Source organism: Frieseomelitta varia, unplaced genomic scaffold, assembly GCF_011392965.1.
Source record: "Frieseomelitta varia isolate USP_RPSP 00005682 unplaced genomic scaffold, Fvar_1.2 scaffold_239, whole genome shotgun sequence".
Classification (NCBI taxonomy): domain Eukaryota; kingdom Metazoa; phylum Arthropoda; class Insecta; order Hymenoptera; family Apidae; genus Frieseomelitta; species Frieseomelitta varia.
The window spans coordinates 883,475-903,622 of NW_025109967.1; the positions used below are offsets into that span (position 1 = coordinate 883,475).

The 20,148-nt window shown below is 42.1% G+C and overlaps 1 protein-coding gene across 4 annotated transcripts in view; it reads right to left on the reverse strand.

Moving 5' to 3' along the window:
* LOC122527920 overlaps window positions 1-20,148 on the reverse strand; it is a 309,050-nt gene that overhangs the window by 207,548 nt on the left and 81,354 nt on the right. For all 4 annotated transcript variants that reach the window (XM_043652506.1, XM_043652505.1, XM_043652508.1 and 1 more), the window contains one exon: window positions 8,496-8,640. In XM_043652506.1, coding sequence (XP_043508441.1) covers window positions 8,496-8,640 — 145 coding nt within the window. The remainder of the gene's footprint in view (window positions 1-8,495; window positions 8,641-20,148) is intronic.

The following is a 20,148-nucleotide window of genomic DNA, read 5'->3' on the forward strand; positions in this document are numbered from 1 at the left end:
TTTCGAGCGTGTACGAAAACGGTCAGATCCTATCGGACCAACGGCTTCCTCTTTTCACATTCCGATCGTTTTCGAACAACAATTTTCACGGAGGAAAGGGGATCGTCTGCGCACGATTCGCTAGACCGAGGCTTCGAATCGGAGTTTTCTTTCCTCCTATTCCTCCTCTTCCCCTCCCCCCATCACCACACACACACACACACACACACACTTTCTCGGTCCAGATTGTATTCATCGACAGAGATATCTATACTTTTTGAATCGCACCTTCCTCTCTTTAAAGCTAATTGCCCAAATGGTACGCCCGAATTCGCACAATTTTCATCCCATTTCGACTATTCAATCGGAGATCCGTCGAAAGACCGCGCCCTTGCTACGGTGTGGTGGCGACGAAACAAGACGACGCGGTTCGATGGCTCGCTTTCCCCACAAGGGTAGCTGCCGAAAGGGAGGCACAAAGAAAATTCGAACAGTGGAAAACGCTGACTACGAAATAACCGCCGATGTTGAGGGACGACGTACTTTTTTTATCTGACACAAAGTAGCACTTTGCCAAATGACCCAAGTCTTTTTAGAACGTTACCGGCGCGGTGCCGCCACGTTCGACATCGATGATTCGCGAGAATTCTGTCGCAGCACGAACGACAGTTCGTTCGTTTGAGATCGCAGCTACTTCCTCCAACGATGATTCCGTTCGAATCGCGTTCGAATCGCGAAGAATAGGCGACGTTAATTCCAGGGGGATGGAGAAAAATCGAGAAATCAATTAGTTCGACGATAGAACAAAGCCATTTCCATAATTAGGAATAAAATTGAAGACAATCGAGTAAAATTGGAGACTGTTCTCTAAACGTCCCATTATTGTCGATTTCTATTCTTTCAACGCCAATGTAGAACGTTTCCTGCACGAGAAGCTGACAGATATGCGACGATATATCTGGTTTATAAATATTAAATCGAGAGTGGTATCGCCCTGGCCTCCGAGAACCTATCATAACCTTAAGACGTCAGGCCGTGCATTGAAGGAGGATCAGAGGGATTTGCAGAAGGTATCCCTCGTTTCACAATATTACCCATTATACTTGCCGACTTATGCTTTCAAGAATGTATTCACTATGACCGTCTGACATATATATGTACACCAAGTACTGTCCATAAAATTATTACACCACTGCATTTATGACTTCTACCAGGCAACCAATATATTACTGCCTCGATTGATTCTCCGAACTGACTTATCGTGAATGACGGTCTGCGTTTTTCACGTTTCTAGGCTACAATTTATTCGGCAATTTTAAAACCGAAAAACATCCTTCCGCTGTTCATCCGTCCGTTACATCCTTATATCCTTGGCGAGCATAAAGAAATTTTTTCAATAGAACAGCGTAGAAACGTCAAATTCAGAAAAGGGAAGCAAGTTCCACGAAATGGTAGCAGGTATACAGATTAACGAGAATCCTCGCGGCATTCGAGATACTCGACGAGACTTCGAAAGTTTCATTTGCACCCTCGCGTTCTTCGACGTCGAGAAGCGCGCGCCGGGGTTTAAGTTGCTACCCCAAAACCGTGTACACGATTCCTCGTTATTAATTACTCGAAAACTCGCTACCAGCCGTACACCCATCAAAACAACGTACCGAACACGGATTCCGAACACTCGAGCACGAATTTACGATGCGGCGCGCGCAGCGGTCCGACTAAATGGATCCGGAGACCGGTCAATCATTTTTCAGACGGACCGAGGTAATTTTTCATTCTCGAATTTTTCGCGACAGTTGCCTGATGAAAAAAACGAGAGAACTCGAGTTTTCTCCCAAGTCTTTCAACGAGAACGTCTAACGAGACATACAACGATACAGCACGCTGGTGTCTCTTCGTCAAAGCGGGGTATTGTCGCCGTCGTTTGAAAGGAACGGTTGAAAACGCCGGGGAAAAAGAAGCAGACACCGGTGTTCGTCGGCACGGTGTCTTTGGACCGTGCAGATATCGCACGGAAAATGCGGTTGAGAAACAATGCTCGCTGAAACAGTGAGAAAACGGCCTCGAAGAAGGAAGACACCGTGGAAAGAGGCGAAAAAGAAAGAAAAGCTGAAAGAAACATCGTTGGGAGAAGATATAAGAATCCCCCGGCCAATTTACCATAAACCTAGAGGTTTATGGAGGGAATGTATCCGGATATTACCGGAAAGAGCGCGAAAAATGCGAATCGCGGTACTACCGAGAGCAGTACTGGATAAGAATATTTCGGCGCGAAAGAAAAAAAGGAAATACCGAGGGGGAAAAAGGGGAGATGTGTTTGGTAGATGAAGGAGAAAGTAGGAGAGAGAACGAGGGGATCGAACAATGGAATTAAAACGCAACATACCTTCCTATACTTTCCTTTCGGGCAAGAAAAACGTAAAAGCTGCACACACCGTCGTTGTCTCCCGGTCTAACTGTCCCGTTGCCGAGAATTTATGAATGCTTTATTTAATTTGGAGTTCGGGTACTATGTTTTCCCGTGTAGCTAGCGCGTTTTCTTCCGAAGAGGACAAGAGACGTCGCGACATGGTATTACACCGATCGCATAATTCATAGCTAATGTCTAGAAATGATAGTTGAAAGAAACTGGTTGTTAGTGCTGCTCTTTCTTCTCTCCGTTTTTCCTTTTACATTGATAGCTCTCGTCTAAAAAGCGAGGCAATCCTCTTAATTCTACCTGAAATTTAATTCCTGCATCTCAATCGTCTCAGTCGTTAGCGACCATGACGAAAGTTTTTGCAAACGACACATTGCAGATTTCTTTTGTTTCTCCTATTCGAAAGAACTATGTTAATGCTCGCAGGGGATTTGGATTGTCGCATGTAACGAGTCGAACGATTAAGAAATTTCCAATGACAAATGACCGGTTGTGGTCGTCGAAGCGTCCGCGAAAAAGAGTGTGCAGATGGCAAGCATGCAACGATCTAAAATAAATCAGAATTTTAATCGAATGTAATAAGATACGGGTGAATAGCTGAAGATCATGAAGACGAGTGCCAAGGACTTATACGAGGAGCGTCGAGATGGTCGAAAGATAGGTCGGAGGGTCTGAAAAATTAAACAAAAACAAAAGGTGTGCGCAATTACAATGAAGGAAATAAGCAGGCATTGATAACGCTGTGAATCAAGAGTCCGAGCTAACTCACAATGGGATATCAGAATGGCTATTATACTCGGCGTAGACTCAATTATTTTAAGCCACTTTTGTGCTGCGCTAATGAAGCGAACAAAGCAGAATATTAAACCAGCCTTCTATCCCTCTTCCCTTATCTGTCCCCAACGCGTCTACGTAGCTTTGCTTTCGTAACCTTCAACTTGGCGCTCCGCGAAGATCGATACGCAGCACTTCCGAGTACGAATTTCATTCTAAATCTTACAATTAATCTCTTCGTAATTGTTTCTCTACGGACATTACTGCTTCGAGAAAACACGTTTCTTTTCTAAATAAAACTAATTTTAAAGAAAGGAGAAGGATAATGATAATAATAATAAGAAGAAGAATAAGTTTTCACAAAGATACACAGAAAGAAGAGAGAGAGAGAGAGAGGGGGGGGGAGAAAAAGAGCTATGAAATCTCCGGCGTAGAAATATTCAGAAATATTCATCGAGCTCGGAAGTCACAGAGCGTCTTGCTACGAAAATAGCGAGAACACGAAGGCGCGATACTACTTAAGAAGTCATCGCACCCCGGTGTAATAATTTCTGTACAGGGTGACTCGGCGAATTCTTTCGACTCGGAAGAAACCAGTTTCTTCCGCACCATCGAGGTTCGGGGTTCTCCGATCTGACTGCATAGAATCACGGCCGGGAGAAATATCGAAAAGGTGTTCTATCGTAAAATTCACTGAACATAATGGAAGATTTGGGAAGAGTGTTCGATAAGATGGGAGTGAGTGAGTAAATAAATGAAAGAGAGAGAGAGAGAGAGAGAGAGAGAGAGAGAGAGAGAGAGAATAAGCGAGAAGGAAACATAGCGAAACAAATCGATTGCCATGCGACGGTATTTACTACTTGGTCGGCAGCACGAGACGCCTTAAAAACCCTCGGGAAAACCTTGTTAATTAGACGTCCAACGTAAAGCGTGGGACGTAAAGCAACGGTGGGGGTCTGGGAAGAGAAATAGCGGAGACGTTCTCAATGTCGGGACTCCATAGACATGACTTTAATTCCGGAAAGAAGAGCGACGTCTCCGAAGTAAAATCCTTCTCTGTAGCTTCGAGGAGGTTCTCTCTGCTCGTTTTGAATAGCACACATAATAGCATTCATCTTTGAGTCTTCTTTTTTAAATTATTCACGGTAAAATCACGGACAATACACGCGACCAAGGTTATTACGCGTTTTTGTGTAGATTTGCCGTCGATACCGTCTGTGTCACGCCACACGTCGACCATATTCTTGGAAAATATCACGAGAAGATTTCAACTAACGACACGTCGATCGATTGCCCGAGAAATAATTTACTCGGATAACACTTAATTACCCGCGTTTTCCTTTATTATTCACCGCCGTCGCACAACCTTGATTTATGACCGTCCCGATGAAGCAAACAACTGTACATTAATATTACGTAATAAAATTGTGCTATCCGCTGTCGGCTGAGAAATGGCTACAACAAAAATAAGATCGGTAAAGGAAAGGAGGGGAGGGGAGGGGAGAGGAGAGGAGAGGAGAGGAAGGCATTTTCTACGCTCGAACGGTTGAGTAACAGCGAAGGGTAGATCGGCGCAAACGGTGGTGGTCGCTTGATGGCAACACCGAAAAAAAAAAGAGATAGAAAAAAAAGCAAGTTGGAAGGAGGTACAAATCGGCCGTAAAATCCAAGATTTAACCCCATCTTCCTGCGCAGAGGTGACGAAATCAAGCCCCTCTCGGCTCGCTGATACGATAAACACCGAAAATGACAGCAGCCACCCCGCATCTTTCCCCCTTTTTCATCCCACTTCGCCCTTCCGCCGCTTTCTGTTCGTCTTCCCAGAGCTCTTCGAGTTAATCACGTCAGGCAGGCAGACCCTCTGATTAAAACGGGCCTCCATCCCTTCTTATTATTATTGTTATTAAAGGAACTGAGTGCGGGGTACTCGGGGAATCGCGTCGAGATAGACGATTCCGTTGTGTATACGTACATCTATCCGTAAGATACACGTAAGCAAGTATAGACACGGTACCACATGCACGTTTGTTTCCTGCACCTTCTTCTAATTCTCTGAATTTCCAAAATTATTAGTAAAATGGCTGATGAGACTGTGAATGAATCTTGCTTCATTCGTTTCTTAATTAACTTTTCTTGTTTGCGCCATTAATCGTTCCAACAAATAGTATTCATCGTTCTCCCTCTCCTCTTTCTCTTTTCAACTGTCGTGCTCAACGATAATGGTTGATTCATAATTTATTTGTTTAACACCTTGATTTCCCTCGCGTGCGAAATAATTCTAATCGAGGCACAAATTGAAATATCTAATCTTGTTCAAGCACTGAACCATCGAATATATTTTGCATAAAACGAATTGAAAATTCTCTTGAAAATCATTGTCTATTGATTACAGAAGAAAGGGGAAAAAAAGTCATTGGAAATTTAGAACCGGTTACAACCAACACGAAACATCTTGTCACGAAATAGCAAATTATACGCGTTATTTATCATGTGTAATTCGTGCGTGTACCAATAGATAAAATGGAGGACGTTATCCTCGACAATAATTTGAAATCGGAAGCTGAAGCAAGGTCAATTATGAAGGAAGTGTAGCGACCGCTGGAAGACCGCAGATCGAACAACGTCCACGACAAAGTAATAGCATATTCTGGACAGGAACAATTTCCGAGAAAATGATCACTAGTGACGACCATTGGATAACCACAAGGTAACAGGTATTTCAGACTAAAGGATAATTGATAGCTCAGAGTAAATTTGTTTCTAAAACTTGAAAAAAGCGATAGATACTAAATTAAAAAAATACTTTTGAAAGATGAAGTATCTAATTGTCGATAAATGATCGTGTAGGGAACACTACCTAGGCAACGTTGTAAACGTGTGAGAGAAAGAGAGGCAGAGATCTCCGGACAGTATCGTTAGACCAAAGTAATTGTGAAAATTACCTTTGAAAAGAATTTTACCCACGGTTTTTGTCGAAAATAGATCTTCCCGCGTGACTGAGAATAGTACAAAGAGTTGGTCTCATATAAAGACCGACTTCGACGCGCTCGTGACAATAGTTGGGACATCTTAGTTCGGCCAACTCGCGAACCTAGGGCGTTTCCTGCATCAACTCTTGCCACGCATGCCGCGACATGTTGCAGACAATAAATACCAATGTGAAATAACACACAAAGTTTAGTTTGTTTTTGCTCAACAACCTACATAGAGCCCCTACAAGGTCCAATCGATAGTTTTGCATTCGAGTTGAATATTTCTTAGCTTCTTATATATCAATGAAATACTGCTTATAGCCTAAATATCATTCGATAAATTGGTCTTCATTTAAGATCTTGTTTTATCGTGTAAGCTATCGCTGACGGAAGTAGACTACCGGTCACGTATGCTTCAAAACTCGTCCTGGACGATCGAATTGTCGATCGAACGATGATCCGGTTTCATGAGATAATCTATGCTTCTAGTGGCCGATTATGCTAATAAAGCCGGCAGCAATAAGTAACGTGGAATGATCGGTAAATCTTGTCGGGGCTGGTAAGCACGCACGCGTACACAAGTGTGACGACAGTAGCGTAACTGCGAGACGGCCACATTTTGCTGGCGTACATGGATTGTTGCCTTTTAACTGATTTGACAAATACGCGATATACCGCTGATGCACAGATATCATGGCACATGCTAATATACATTATTTCGTGTATAGCTCGTCACCTGTCACCGCTCGTCACTGCCTGAAATATCGTCCGTTGAGATACATACGTCGCTTCTCGTAAGTTGCAACTTTGTTCCTAAAGATGTGACGTGCGAGTGAACATTGTTTTTTACCAACAATACTTTTCGCGATACTTTTGTTATTTTTGTTATCGAATTTACACATGATTCTCCGTATGTATCTTTAATTCTCTACTACCGTCGTGCCAAGTGCAGATGACATGAAACGACAGTCAGATCTACGAATAGTAGAATCCTTGCAAATTTGATCGATTATCAGAATCGTCGACATCAGGCGAAATAAAATGAATTAAGATTTAACTGGCTTCGGATAAAGTTGCCAATAAAAAATCCTAGAATAGACGCGGAAGACAATAACGAATACAGTTGATTACGTCACTGTATGCTGAGATGTATACAGGTGTACGAGCTGGTAAGTCGAATTATCGACTGGGCCAAGCACAGAGAAGCACAGAGAAGCACATCGAAGATGTTACGTAAGATCGTGGCAAAGGAGAAATCCGTGACCGAATACGAAAAAGAAGAAGGAGAAGAAGAAAGGACTGAGAAGATCTGGAGAGAAAGTAGAAAGAAAAAGAAAGCAACGACTCAGTTAGGTCTTAACGTTACGAAACAACTCGTCGCGTCATACATGACACAGCGATGATTGTTGGTCCGTACGGACTAATAACAGCCGCGGACGTAACGAAGGGTTATATGAATCGCGAGTTTGTTATTGGCTTGTTTAATGACTCGTCCATTTGTTCTACTTCTCCGCAGGTAACTGTACCGTCCGCTGCAGTGTCCTGTCATTCGAATATATCGCGTACAAAGCGAAACAGACGAAGCGGAATTTCAATAACAGTTCGCGAATCAGTCCGATGAAAATTCCAACGCGTCTGTTAAATGGCAACTGGTAAATTTTCTATCGTGAATTTTCGAATCACAACCAGAACAGCCAAAGCGTTGTTTGGAAAGAAAGAGCGTGAAAGTAAAATAACGAGCAAAGAATTCGTTACAAGGTGTTCGTGATTAAACATCTCTAACGGCGCGTATGTACATATTAATCCCTTAGACCAGTTCGAGGCGTAAATCGACCGGTCCAATCGGTGGATTTTAATAAAAACCATCTTTGTCCACTCGAGCGGTTATCGATAAGGTTTAGTCGTAGCACGATATTTCAAGCACTTTACTTATGTTATTTCTCAATATCTATCCGTGCGATTGCTTTTAAATGCTCTGAACGGCCTATAGAGATAGAGAATTTGCGGCGTAAGCTCTCTAGATTGGTAAACGAAGCACTGCGCCAGTAGAGGGAAAGGAAGGAATCTTTATTGAATCGAGAGAATTTCAAAGAAAAAGCAAGTTTTCCCCGAGAAAATCATTAAAAGTTTGCAATTCCATTTCTACACTTGTTCGATAGTTTCCGCGAGTGGAAAATTAATCGCAGAAACTTGTCGACGTTTGCGGCACATTTCCCGTAACTGAATTAATTTGTTGTTCGTTTGAAATTACAGCTGAGCGGGCATATGTGGCATAATAGATTTGCTACGACAGGAACATGAGAATGTACATACATACATCGTCTAACGCGGTAACGTTTATATTCACTCACCATCGATAATAGACGAGGATTGATCCACGCCTGCTGCATATTATCGTCGAAATATCGCTTCGCTATCCGGGCGATGTTTTCGTGGGGCTCTTTCCTCTGAGCAGGCACCACGACTGGGAGGACGTCGTCAACGTTTGCATTGTTTCTGAAACAAACGCAGAAGCGTGAGCATCGTCTAACGTTTATGGGAACCGTATCGGCCACACGAGCGGACCGTAGCGTGGGCGTGATTATGCTCGATGACAGCGATTGGTTACATTTCTCAGACAAGACGGACCCACCGGCGCGCGTGAACAAACGGCCAACATATTAACATAAATATGAGACAAGCTGGCGTGTAAATCACGTTTGTAATTAAACCGGTCTTAACCATATAAAGAGACCCTCTATTACGCGGTACGGTAATTTCCTCGAAAGTAAACACGTATTTCAGGAAACTGTACAGTCTCGCGTCATCTAAGTTTCGCATCACCGAGCTGGAATCACGTTCCAAAATGCAATTCTAGTTCCTACTTTGTCACATCCGCCCCCTCTCTCTACTCCTTTCGAATTGCCGAAAATTAGTTAACCAACTCTGCATATGACCGTTCAAATTCTTCCAGAAATAATCATTTATCTCAAATATATGCCGTTTTTCGAACCAACATGGCGTACTTTCCTTTTTTATCAATCATTTTCGATCGTTACAAGTACACAGAGATGGATACGCGTAAGATGGTTGGGCGTATGAATGAGATAAACGTATCAACGAGAGAAATAGGTCGATGTTCTGGAATCTGAGCAGTGGTGACAAACTGGTGGTTGGTGGGATTCTCCGGTCTATCTTGGCAAACGCTATTATTTACTTGGATGAATTATTAACGCGAACGACGTTTGACGGAGAATCGGCCGAGCAATCGGCGCGGTGGGCCACGAGGACACGAAATTAACGGTCTCCTGCGCTCCGGCAATGCATCAAACCGAATCTATTGTGCCAGCGCCATGCCATACCATCACCACCGTCACCGACCATCGTCGCTGCCAGATTGCACGTCGCGCCTATTGCACGCTGAAACAGTTCGCAATTAGGAGACCGACAACAATACGGATCGTATCACCGCCGGATCATTACGTTCCACATGGTTATCGTTCGTGATACGTTGATTAGTTTCATCCGGAATTTTGATTAACTGTGTCACCTTCCAGTAATCTCTTGGGATTCTGGACGCGACAGCGACAAGTAACTATTCCCTTTCGTACTATGTAAGAGAAAAATTTAGTAGCCGCAAAGTAAACAAATGTGCAAATGTGGAATGTCCAGAAGAGATGCTGGCACATATCCTTCGTTTTCAATAAAATATATTTGTATCAGGTTTTGTATTTCGTTTTCAGAATATATATCAAGTTTTTGTAATCGTGTAAAAATGCTACTAAGTGATACGAATTATGAATTATTCATATACGATACGAAACATACGTCGATACGTCGTTATGATAAAATTCTGCTGGAATGGAATTTTTACTCAGTGCCTGATTAACTTCGAGTCTACTTATCTAAATGTGAATTCATATTACGTGAACCGAATCGGTTCATCATTCATCTGTGCATTTCTATAGATAACTTTATTTACACATATAAATTTATTGGCGGACAAATAGTTTATATAATTAGAGTTAGTAATAGGACTAAAATTTAGTTCAAATAATTTGTATGGAGTCCATACAAACAGAATTCTATTATACAGATCGTACCGAAAACTATAGTACAACGGACTAGCGGCAAATATATTCAATTAGTAAAGAACAAGAATTAGCCTAATGCACATGGAGTTGAATTTTTTCAGAAATAGGGCATCGTACAATAAAATTTTACCCCAAATCTTTAATTGTTTTCTCTTGTCTAATCCGGAATTAACCAAATTCACTTGATACATCTTGATTGTCAAACGAAATTTGACAATCTCGAGAATAAAATCTGAACTTACACTCGTTTCTTCGAGCTATTTTTTCATGTACACTCATCGCCTAGCCAATTTCTCGATACAATTTGTTTGTTGACAAGTTCATATAAACCAAGCTCTACTCAATTAATTAATATGTCAATTCTAATAAATGTAATGACGTATTCATACTTTTTGTACTCGCTATAATAGAAACCAAATTTTAAATAAATAACCTACATTGTAGACAAATTAAATTTTAATTAACCTTCCGAGTACTGAAGCGCGCAGTCCTGTGCCAGGGTCATTTCTGACGCACACGGATATTCCACTAATCAGATGCATTTACGATTGCTCGAGGGTCGAGCTCACGTGTATATACCAACACGTTGACGGTCGCTCGAGACTCGAGGTCCTCACGAACATTACACCAATACGCTGAGGGTTGAACATTTATCGCTATACGTGCGTATTGTGTGTAATGTTCGGATTTTAGATGTATATAGAAAAATATAACAGTATCGTGGTTTATAAAAAAATAATATTTATTCAACATCATTGTGATAATCTTCCACAAGAGAAAAAGCAGAAGGTTCGTTTGCTTGTTGCACGGACATATCAAACAAATAAACAAATAACAAATAAAAACAATGAAAATAACAATGATAACTGTTGCCGAGTGAGTAGAGCGCCTCTACTTTGTTCGGATGCTGTCTAAAGCAGACTGGCGAGTAGAAACTATATAAACTTATATAGGCTATATTTTCCTATTTATCGTTAAATATTTCCAGAAAAAGGGTATGGTTATTACTGCTGTGTTTTAGCAATTACAAAGAAAGGATGAAAAAATGACTATACTGAAAATGTACAAAGGAGAAAGATATTCAAAAAAGGTATGTCGGTGTATCCTCGTTCTTCGTAGTAGTTTATTATACCTGTCGATGGTCGTCACATCTGGGTCGTCACAACCGGCTGTAATAGGAATAGGACTCTTGCTATAAGGAACTAACGCGATGGTGGGGAGCCTATGTCTGTGTACGTAGCCTGAATCCAGCGAGTCTAAAATGACCTCGGCACAGTACTCGGAGGATTAAATTTCAAGATGATTTCCTTATCATCTCGATTTTTCGAGATGATAAGGAAATAAATTAAATGAATTAACTCGTATTCCATACAAGCAAATATAATGTTTTCTAATATTCTATTAATAGAATTAATAATTCCAATAATTTGCCAAGAGTTTGACGAACTTTCATCATGATTTTTCTTTCGTTAAGAGGAATTTTACGCTTATAAAACCCATTATTCTGCCGACTAGCCGCGCACAATGTATCGAAATCTCCATCTGTCGTCCATCCATATGAATATTACCACGAACGATAGATCCCGCGTTGAGCACGTACAATAGTCAGGTATGAATAATCGTATACGTGCGTATACAAATGAATATACGAAACGGGCACTTGCATTCAATTTCTCTGGCATTTACCGATGCTACAGCTTCATACGCTGCTAGGATATCGCATAAGTGAATTATGAGAGTTTATTGTGACTGCGGTCCCATGTCCGCCACCGTCGGGACGCAGCTGCTGCTCTGGGTCCTCCGTTAAATTACACTCGAGATGCCTAGAACCGACGAAATTATCGACCCTTTCACAGATCGACGCGACACGACACCGCCTTCGAGCAACCTTATCGTCGACGGTTCTTCAAGAGTAAAGCTTTTCAAGTTTCGCGACATCAAAAACATTGCGCGACTTCGAAACGACCAAATAACTATTTCGCAATGAGGCTGTCAATTGATATGAACTCACTTTGACAACAACTTGATCTCGATGTTTTAAAGTTTGTACGTTTGTTGTAGGCTTCCTACATTTCGCAGCAACCTACGAAATCATTTTTTGCCACTCGTCAATTTCAGCTCTTCGTATATGCGCTAATTATTTTCTTCTAAAAGCATGTCCATCTCTACACGAGTAATACGTATTATTTACAATTAGTCCAACTGGCTTAAATTTAGGTAATGTCCAGTTTTCCAATTTTTTTTCTTTTTTTTTCTACTTTTGATGAATCCAACCAGCAGAAATCAGTGTGGGATTTAATAATACGACAAGAAAGGGTAGCCATATGCGATCGGAGATGCGCGATTGCGGGACAGTGGACTCTGGTGGAGAAAAGATGGTGCAATGGACCGTCGTTCTTTTAGATAATCTTTTGGGTTACATAGGTCTTTATAGGGTTTGCAAACCCGCAACCAACAGTAAATCTCGACCAACAGCGTGCATTTTCATCGTCCACGGTTACCACAGGTGTGTTCTCCTACGTGTCAGACGTAGAACTTTCTCACGGGAATTCACGCGTTTCTGGATGAAATTTCGTCTCGTTTTTGTCCTCTCGTTCGCTCAAAATAACAAATCGTCGCTCGGTAGTCGAGCAAAAAAGGCTTTCTAACTGAAAAATTCGGCCGAACGTTGACATCGATAAAAGCACGTTGGCTATCGTTTTGTTTCCGGGCTGGAAGAATAATGATAAAAAGAGAGCCCGGATAAATTTTCAGGCTCGATTATAATTCATACTGTCGGACCGTGCAATCGAATCTGAAATCCCTGAGAATATTTCCCTGCCAGATTTTATGATCTTCTGCACGATAAACTCGATAGTTTAACGGGTATTCTCGTTCACTACCTGTCAGCGCAGCGTCGTTAAAGCAACAGGCAGGCACTAACACAGCAGGTGAGCGCAGGCAGCACCACTTTACGGGGCAGATTTTACGGTGATTTCGATACGTAGGGAATCTATAAACGCTGATTGATATTTCAGGAAGAATTGAAGAATAACGATTTTTTTTTTTTTTTTTTTTTTTCGATACAACAACCTTTTTTTTCTCTTTTTTTGTCAAAACTTATCCACTATCAATTTATATTTTCTGTGTAACATACAAAGTATCGTATAAAAAAATATTTTCAATTGATGTCTTAACCAACGTCAAAAATGGAGAAACAAAAAGGATTTTCTTGGTAACGTTCAAACCATTTTCATGCTGATAAAACAATGATTGCCGTTAAAAGCAAGCTGGTGCGAAAGTTAAATCCGTGGGATATTTAAGTGGGTATAAAATCGACGATTCTTTGATTCTATACAGCTCTTTCCAAGTTTCAGAAACATATCCAGTTAACCGGTTGTTTCCAAGGGAGGCGCGACAAGCATCGAAGTTAGCAGTTACGTTCATAACGTACGATCGGCTCGCCAGCTAATGGCCCCGTAGACGAACGTTGACAGTGAAAAATCTGTTTCCCTTGGAGCGAATCGCGAGTCGCGAGCCACGTGCAATCTTCGCGTCACGCTAGCGCGCGGCTACCGTGCAAGCTTCATTGCCATTCCGAACCCGGTGTTGTATCGCGTGTTCTTTACGGGGGAATTACACTGGAACCGACTCGTTTCATTACCGAGTTGCATCGGTACGTGCGCTAATTCACGATCGTCAACCGACTACTTATACGAATATTTGCAGCCAAAACAACAAGCTATTTACTAACATTCTTTTTTAATCGGACGCTTCATTTAACGAAGAAACGGAGATGAAATTCCGCAGTAACGGTTCGATATACTTACATATAAATGTACCGTGCACGAAGGTAGCAGGCAGCATGCGTATTATCGAAGCATCTCCCAGCCGTGGAGAATAGGCTACGCCAATGCGTTTCACGACGAACAAGCAGCCAACCATTCTCGGTTTTCGCGGTAATTCGAGCCCATGCAAGCAAATGTTTCGAGACAATCCGACCTGCGCGATATGTAAATCGGCGCAGCCTATTCGATGCAGCACCGTTGCTAGTCTCGTCTATTGCGGAACCAGCACCTCGCTAGCTTCCAACCCAGCTCGTGGTAAGCGTATTAATCAAGCCTGCCGGCACATTCGCGTAAACGATCCGTCGATTACGCGAGGCACCGTGCGCTAGTACGCCGTGTAATGCTTGATAATGCGCAGTTTTGAACCGCAAGATCTGCATTGAGGAACCTTCTCTTGGTCGTGAGAGAAGAACGCCATGCAAGTCGATTCAAACGATATCGCGCACCATCCCGAGGTCGATCCACGATTCCACCGTGATCTCGCGACTCCCTCTCGGAGCTCGTTCACAGTTTCCCGATGTCAGCTATTATACGCTTAACGAGACAACTTTCTTCCATCGGTTTTGTTCGCTTCCCGTGGAACGTCTCGCCTGTTTCGTTCCAGATCAGTCGATCTTCTCGCGGTTTCGAAAAATTCCTTCGATGCTGCGCACTGATGTAACAAACTTAATTTGCTGTTTGAAGAATTTGAATTTGACGCGACACGACGCTATCGAGTTCTGCGAAACGCTGGCACAAAAATTAAGACTTCCAAGAAGAGAGTATTTAACCCTCTAGCGTACAAGCGAATAACAATCGATATATGCTTGTAAACCTGGTAAATCCAACACGTGGGAGCTGATTAAACGACTCTTCGTTCTAAGTTTCTTGGGATAACGGAGCATAACGAATACTCTTCGTACTCTTACGTTATAGACTTGGAACTTGAATCTGAACACGTTCACGCTATTTTTTCCGACCGTAACGGAGGAGAAAAGATCGGATCGGACACTGCCAATCGAATATATCTAAATGATATCGTTTCCGGCGATTGATTGTGCGCTGGCTTTTCATAGCCGTAGCCGGACAATCGTTGCCATTGAACCCGATTAAAGTCCAGAACGAAATCGTTAAACGATAACATCCGCGAGTGCTTTCGCAGTGCGTGGTCGTCGGTACCTTTGTGAGATAAGACGGGTCGTAAATCCGTTAAGAACCGCGATACCGATCTACCATTGGACGAACCGTGCTCGATTATGCGATACGATCGAATCCAGTCGTCAAACATACGTAATATGTACTATATCCTTCTTTCTACCTCCCCCTCATCATCTCGTATCAGTGATGTATTCATCGCGCGAACCAGCACGAATCCACCAGCGTAAATCACGATAGAAATAGCTCGACATTAGTGTTCCTCAGACGCTTTAACGTTTCGCGTATACGTATCAGAGACCAGCATATTCCGTCGTTCGATGAACACCGGTATATCCAATTCTTAATACCAGTGGAATAACGTTATGGCATTTGTCGCTCTCTAATCGTCGGATGATGTCGTCGACACGCACAGTTTTTCGCATCGAGAAAATATCACCTACTTTCAAACTCTTTTTTCCCTTCGCATGGCAGATTGCGTCACGTGGTGGTTACATGACAAGGAGGTAAAGACTCCGAATGAAAACTAAACGAAGGGATGAAGTGTAAGGTGAGTGCGACGAATGACAAATGGACTATCACATCGTATCAGCACAGCAGAAACCCCTGGGCTGCTGCAACGTCACCTCTTTTCCCCTTAAAAGTGGCTTTCTCCAGCCTTCCCTACTCACTCACTTCTTCTCTCTACTGTATCGCTTGCCTTTTTTTCTTTTCGTTCGTTTTTGGAAGAAATATCTGTAATATCCGAGCAAATATCTGTAATATCGTGCTCTCTCATCTGTACACAGGTACTCGAGCCACTGTGGTCGGTAGCCACATCGTTGCCCATCGATGATAACGATGATAACGATGATCGTCCAGGATATCCCATTCCTTTTTTATCTTGTACCTTCTACCATTCCCGGCTGCGTTATATTTCTTCCCTACTCGCAGCCTCATCCCTGGCTTTGTTGAAATTCTTTTTACGAAATTCTTTTTACGGCCGAGATATTTTTTTTGCAGCGGTCTTCCCCGTAAACAGTTTCCAACAACTCTCTTCCTTGTCCTTTCCAAGCTCGTTCTCTGTCTTTCTGCTCGAGCAGAGATCATTTTGCTATATTACCAGCCACGAGCAGTAAAGTTGGACAACGCGCGACGTTTATTCCTGATCACAGAGTAGCATCCTCGATCCAGAAAATCGTATGCTTCGTTAGTCGTAAGTCGAAGAACAAATAGCCGAAGAAAAACTCTGAATACGTTGAAAAAAAAAAACGTAATTCTCAGGCTCGTTGCGAGCGTACCAGAAACGAATATAGGTGCAACAATATCCGCGCGATAATAAAACCATCGGTAACGTTCGCTTCGCTTCGTTTTATCACCGTGTCTTCCTTTCGATCTACGCCGCGATCGAACCAGGGAAGAAAGAAATCGATCGTAGCGGGCACAAAAGAACCATTGAATTTATTCATTCCGATTGATTCTTCTGATTCGACCGCAGAAGCAGAGAAAAAAGCGGTGCGAGACTGAACGGAGACGAAACGAAGGAACCGCTTCTTTTATTTCACGTATCGTTAGGACTTACGTACGTGGCCGTTCGAGAATTCACGAAATGAGATTTAGCTGGTTCCAGCGGTGATTTGTGACCCATTGTTCTCCGCTGAGCCAGTAGCCGAAGCAACGCCTGGCCTGATGGCTAGCCGACCGACCCTAGTAAAAACTTCGCTATCCAACTAATGGCCATTGATTTACCCTGCTGCTTGCTTCGAAACGCGTTCGCCAGACACCCGACCGCAACAGTTCTTGCAGCTTCGATCACGTTTACCACCCACACCCCATACTAATGTAAGTTTAGATCGATACACGTGATCCTGATACACGTGTTAGGATGCTCGCAAAATGTTCTCCCTCCTTGCAAGAAACTTTATTATTATTATTATTATTATTATTATTAAGTTTATTTTTTATATAAACTTTGTTCGGGAATCACTCTGCTTGAAATTAAACTTAAAATCACTCCGGGCTTAGCTGATTGTTTCAACATATGGAAATGCACCACCACAGCACCGGTGGAATCCTCTCCAAGCCGACAACTTTTTGACGAACATCGTGAGTTGTCGTTTCAACTGTAATTAAAGTTAAAGCTCGATGCCGTTTTCTGACCGATCTGGGAGATCCTGTTTCTCCCTCGATCTTCTCTCGAAACGGCCGAAGACCGCTCGGGGACGTAATAAAACGATTAATTCGATTCCTGCCAAGTCCAGCCAACACAATGGAGCAGTTAAGGCAACTGTTCTCCGTTCTCCGTATTATTTATTCCATTAGCGGAGGACATCGGGCAGCAATCCCTTTTTCTTTTATCTGCATATTGTCCCTGAGTCTACTTCAAGTCGAAGTCTACTTGCCTCTTACAATTGCCGCGACATGTTTGTTTCGCGAAACGTCAGATTGTCGCAGCGAGATAATTTATTCCTCCTGCTGCCGACCCGGTAGATTACGCGAAATCTACTCTCTCTTGTTCGGAGTAAAGAGAGTTAAAGAGCTCTCTCTTTTTCCGAAGTCGCCGCCTGAGCCTCGGATAGCATCCTTTGATATTTTATCTGAACAAAATGAGGGCGTCTCATGGAGCCGGCGTTAATTAAGGCGCGGGTCGTTAATTGACGGACAAATCCAGTCGGAGCCACCGGGATAAATATAGATCATGATCGAGGCGTGGATTATTGTTTAATGACTTGTCGGCTGACGAACAATCGCTTTCCATGGTCAAGGTAAACAATCCCTACGATTATTCGCCATTGATTCGTCTCGTATCTGACGCAACGTGAAAATTAAATTAATACCTGGCGCTGATCCGTATTGCAACCCAACCAATAATTCGACCGATCTTTTTCTTTCTTTTCCTTTCTTCTTCTTCTCCAACCGACTCGACGCAAGAAAAAAATGCACGTAACAACATCGTGTTACGTTAAATCTAGCGTTTACTGTCGTGTAATCTTCCCATTTCAATTATTAACTTATCCTTTAATTCATTTATCGTGGCTCGAGTCACCAGTTTTATATATCTCCCTTTACGAGTCTCTTTTCACATCCATAGTTTCCTTTCCACATACACATTCGACGCAAGCACACTCTTCTTACGAACGCGGATATATTTTACGTTAAGTATGTGCTCAGATAATATATATATATTATATACACATCGACGCTTATTTTGCTCAATCTCCTCGAGACAGCGTGCCGTACATTCCAATACCTATCAGGATTTTCATCCATACGCATCTTGTAAAAATGACTTTCCTTCTTCCTAAGCCCGGAACGCTGCGTTTCCAGCCCCTAGCAGCGAACCAGAAGAGGCGCCACCCTAGGCGTCATATTATCATAATACACTTATATTCATATGCAATAGGCAATAGGCTTTTCGTAAAAGGGAACGCGAGGGGCGACGATGTAGGCATCCTCGGCCTACAAGCCGTAATATAATTCGATCGACATTTTAGCCTCGAGATGATGGAACGACGGATCGAAATAGATCAGGCGAATGCCTGAGCGACAGCGGTTAAGAGCAAGACAAAGAGAAACGGCGCGACAGCGTAGCTGATTCTAGGCGAGAAATGCCTTGGTCTCCTGTCGTGTCGTTTCAACTACGAGATTCCTCAATTAATTACACGGCAATTTAATCACGGCTAAAGAGGAGAACACCGTTTTGCTTTGACGCTACTCAAAACGTAGCAATTTCCTTTACCAAAAAAAGCGTTCGAGTACAAGATTACAGAGAAAAATCTGCTGAAATTCTAATCGTATCGTATCTTCAAATTCTATCGCGACAGGAACATTGAGGTAAAGTTAACCAACATTCGAACCTTGATTTTAGATAAATTTGATGCGTCACGTGACTTAGAATGTGTTTCATCGTCATCAGTCCCTATTCTAATAGTCGAAACCATGCAAAACCAAGCAGACTCATCTGAATGACGCAGTCACGATAAATTTTTCACTGAAACGTTTCTGAAATTCTCGTTTCCTTATCTCCAAAGAATTTCTCTCCCTACCATTTCATTCTCATCCTTTCTCTTCCTCATTTTTATTGATTCTTTCATCACTTCTTTGTTTCTTTATTTTGTCATCTGTCATTTATCATTCTCTTCCCATTCATTTTCATTTCTCCTTATATTTATTATATTCTCACTCCATTCATTCTTTCTCATGTCCTATCTTTTTTTCTAGTTTAAGAAAAATAGATTAATTTTTAACAATCTCGGAACAATCTGAAGAAAATAGACGATTCTTTTTCTATCTTTGAAAAAAAGTCCTTTGTGCTTACGTAATGCTTCGTAAATAGGAGGGAGAAACGATATGATTTCTGTTCTTCGTGTGGAATGTTTCGGAAGATATTAGGCCTTAACACTTTATCCGATCGGATCAGACAATTTCGTTGCTGGAAAATGGTTTCCTCTTAAGGGTCGGTCGAACCACTGACCGAGAAGACGTTAACGCTTGCCGACAACTACTTTTCTCGTCGTTTTTCTGCCCGTTACCCAAGATTCTCGTTCGTGGACTTGCAGTCCTGTGTTCGAAGGGAAAAAGAACTCGCATAAAAGTTGGAAATGATTCAGGGTCTCAGGATCTTACGCTGTTATTTTTCTCTTGCTTGTCTCATTTTTTATCATCGAGTTGATAAAAAAAAAAGAAGCGGATATTTTAAGAAAAGAAGGAACATTTAAAATTTCTCTAAAATGAGACATTCAACAGTTGTTTCGTTGAAATGGCTCTTACACAAATAAACGTTCTTACATAAATAAAAAATGATACACAAAGTAGCATAGAACATATATACATACGTATAATAGCAGAGCGGTTGTGCAAGAATATTTAACAGGCACTCTAGTAATACGCCCGCAACTATACGTACATTTTGCTCCCTCATACTCCAAGAATCTCATAAGTGCGTTGTCTTGTCGTCGACTAGCGTCTTAGACACAGCATTTCATTACGTC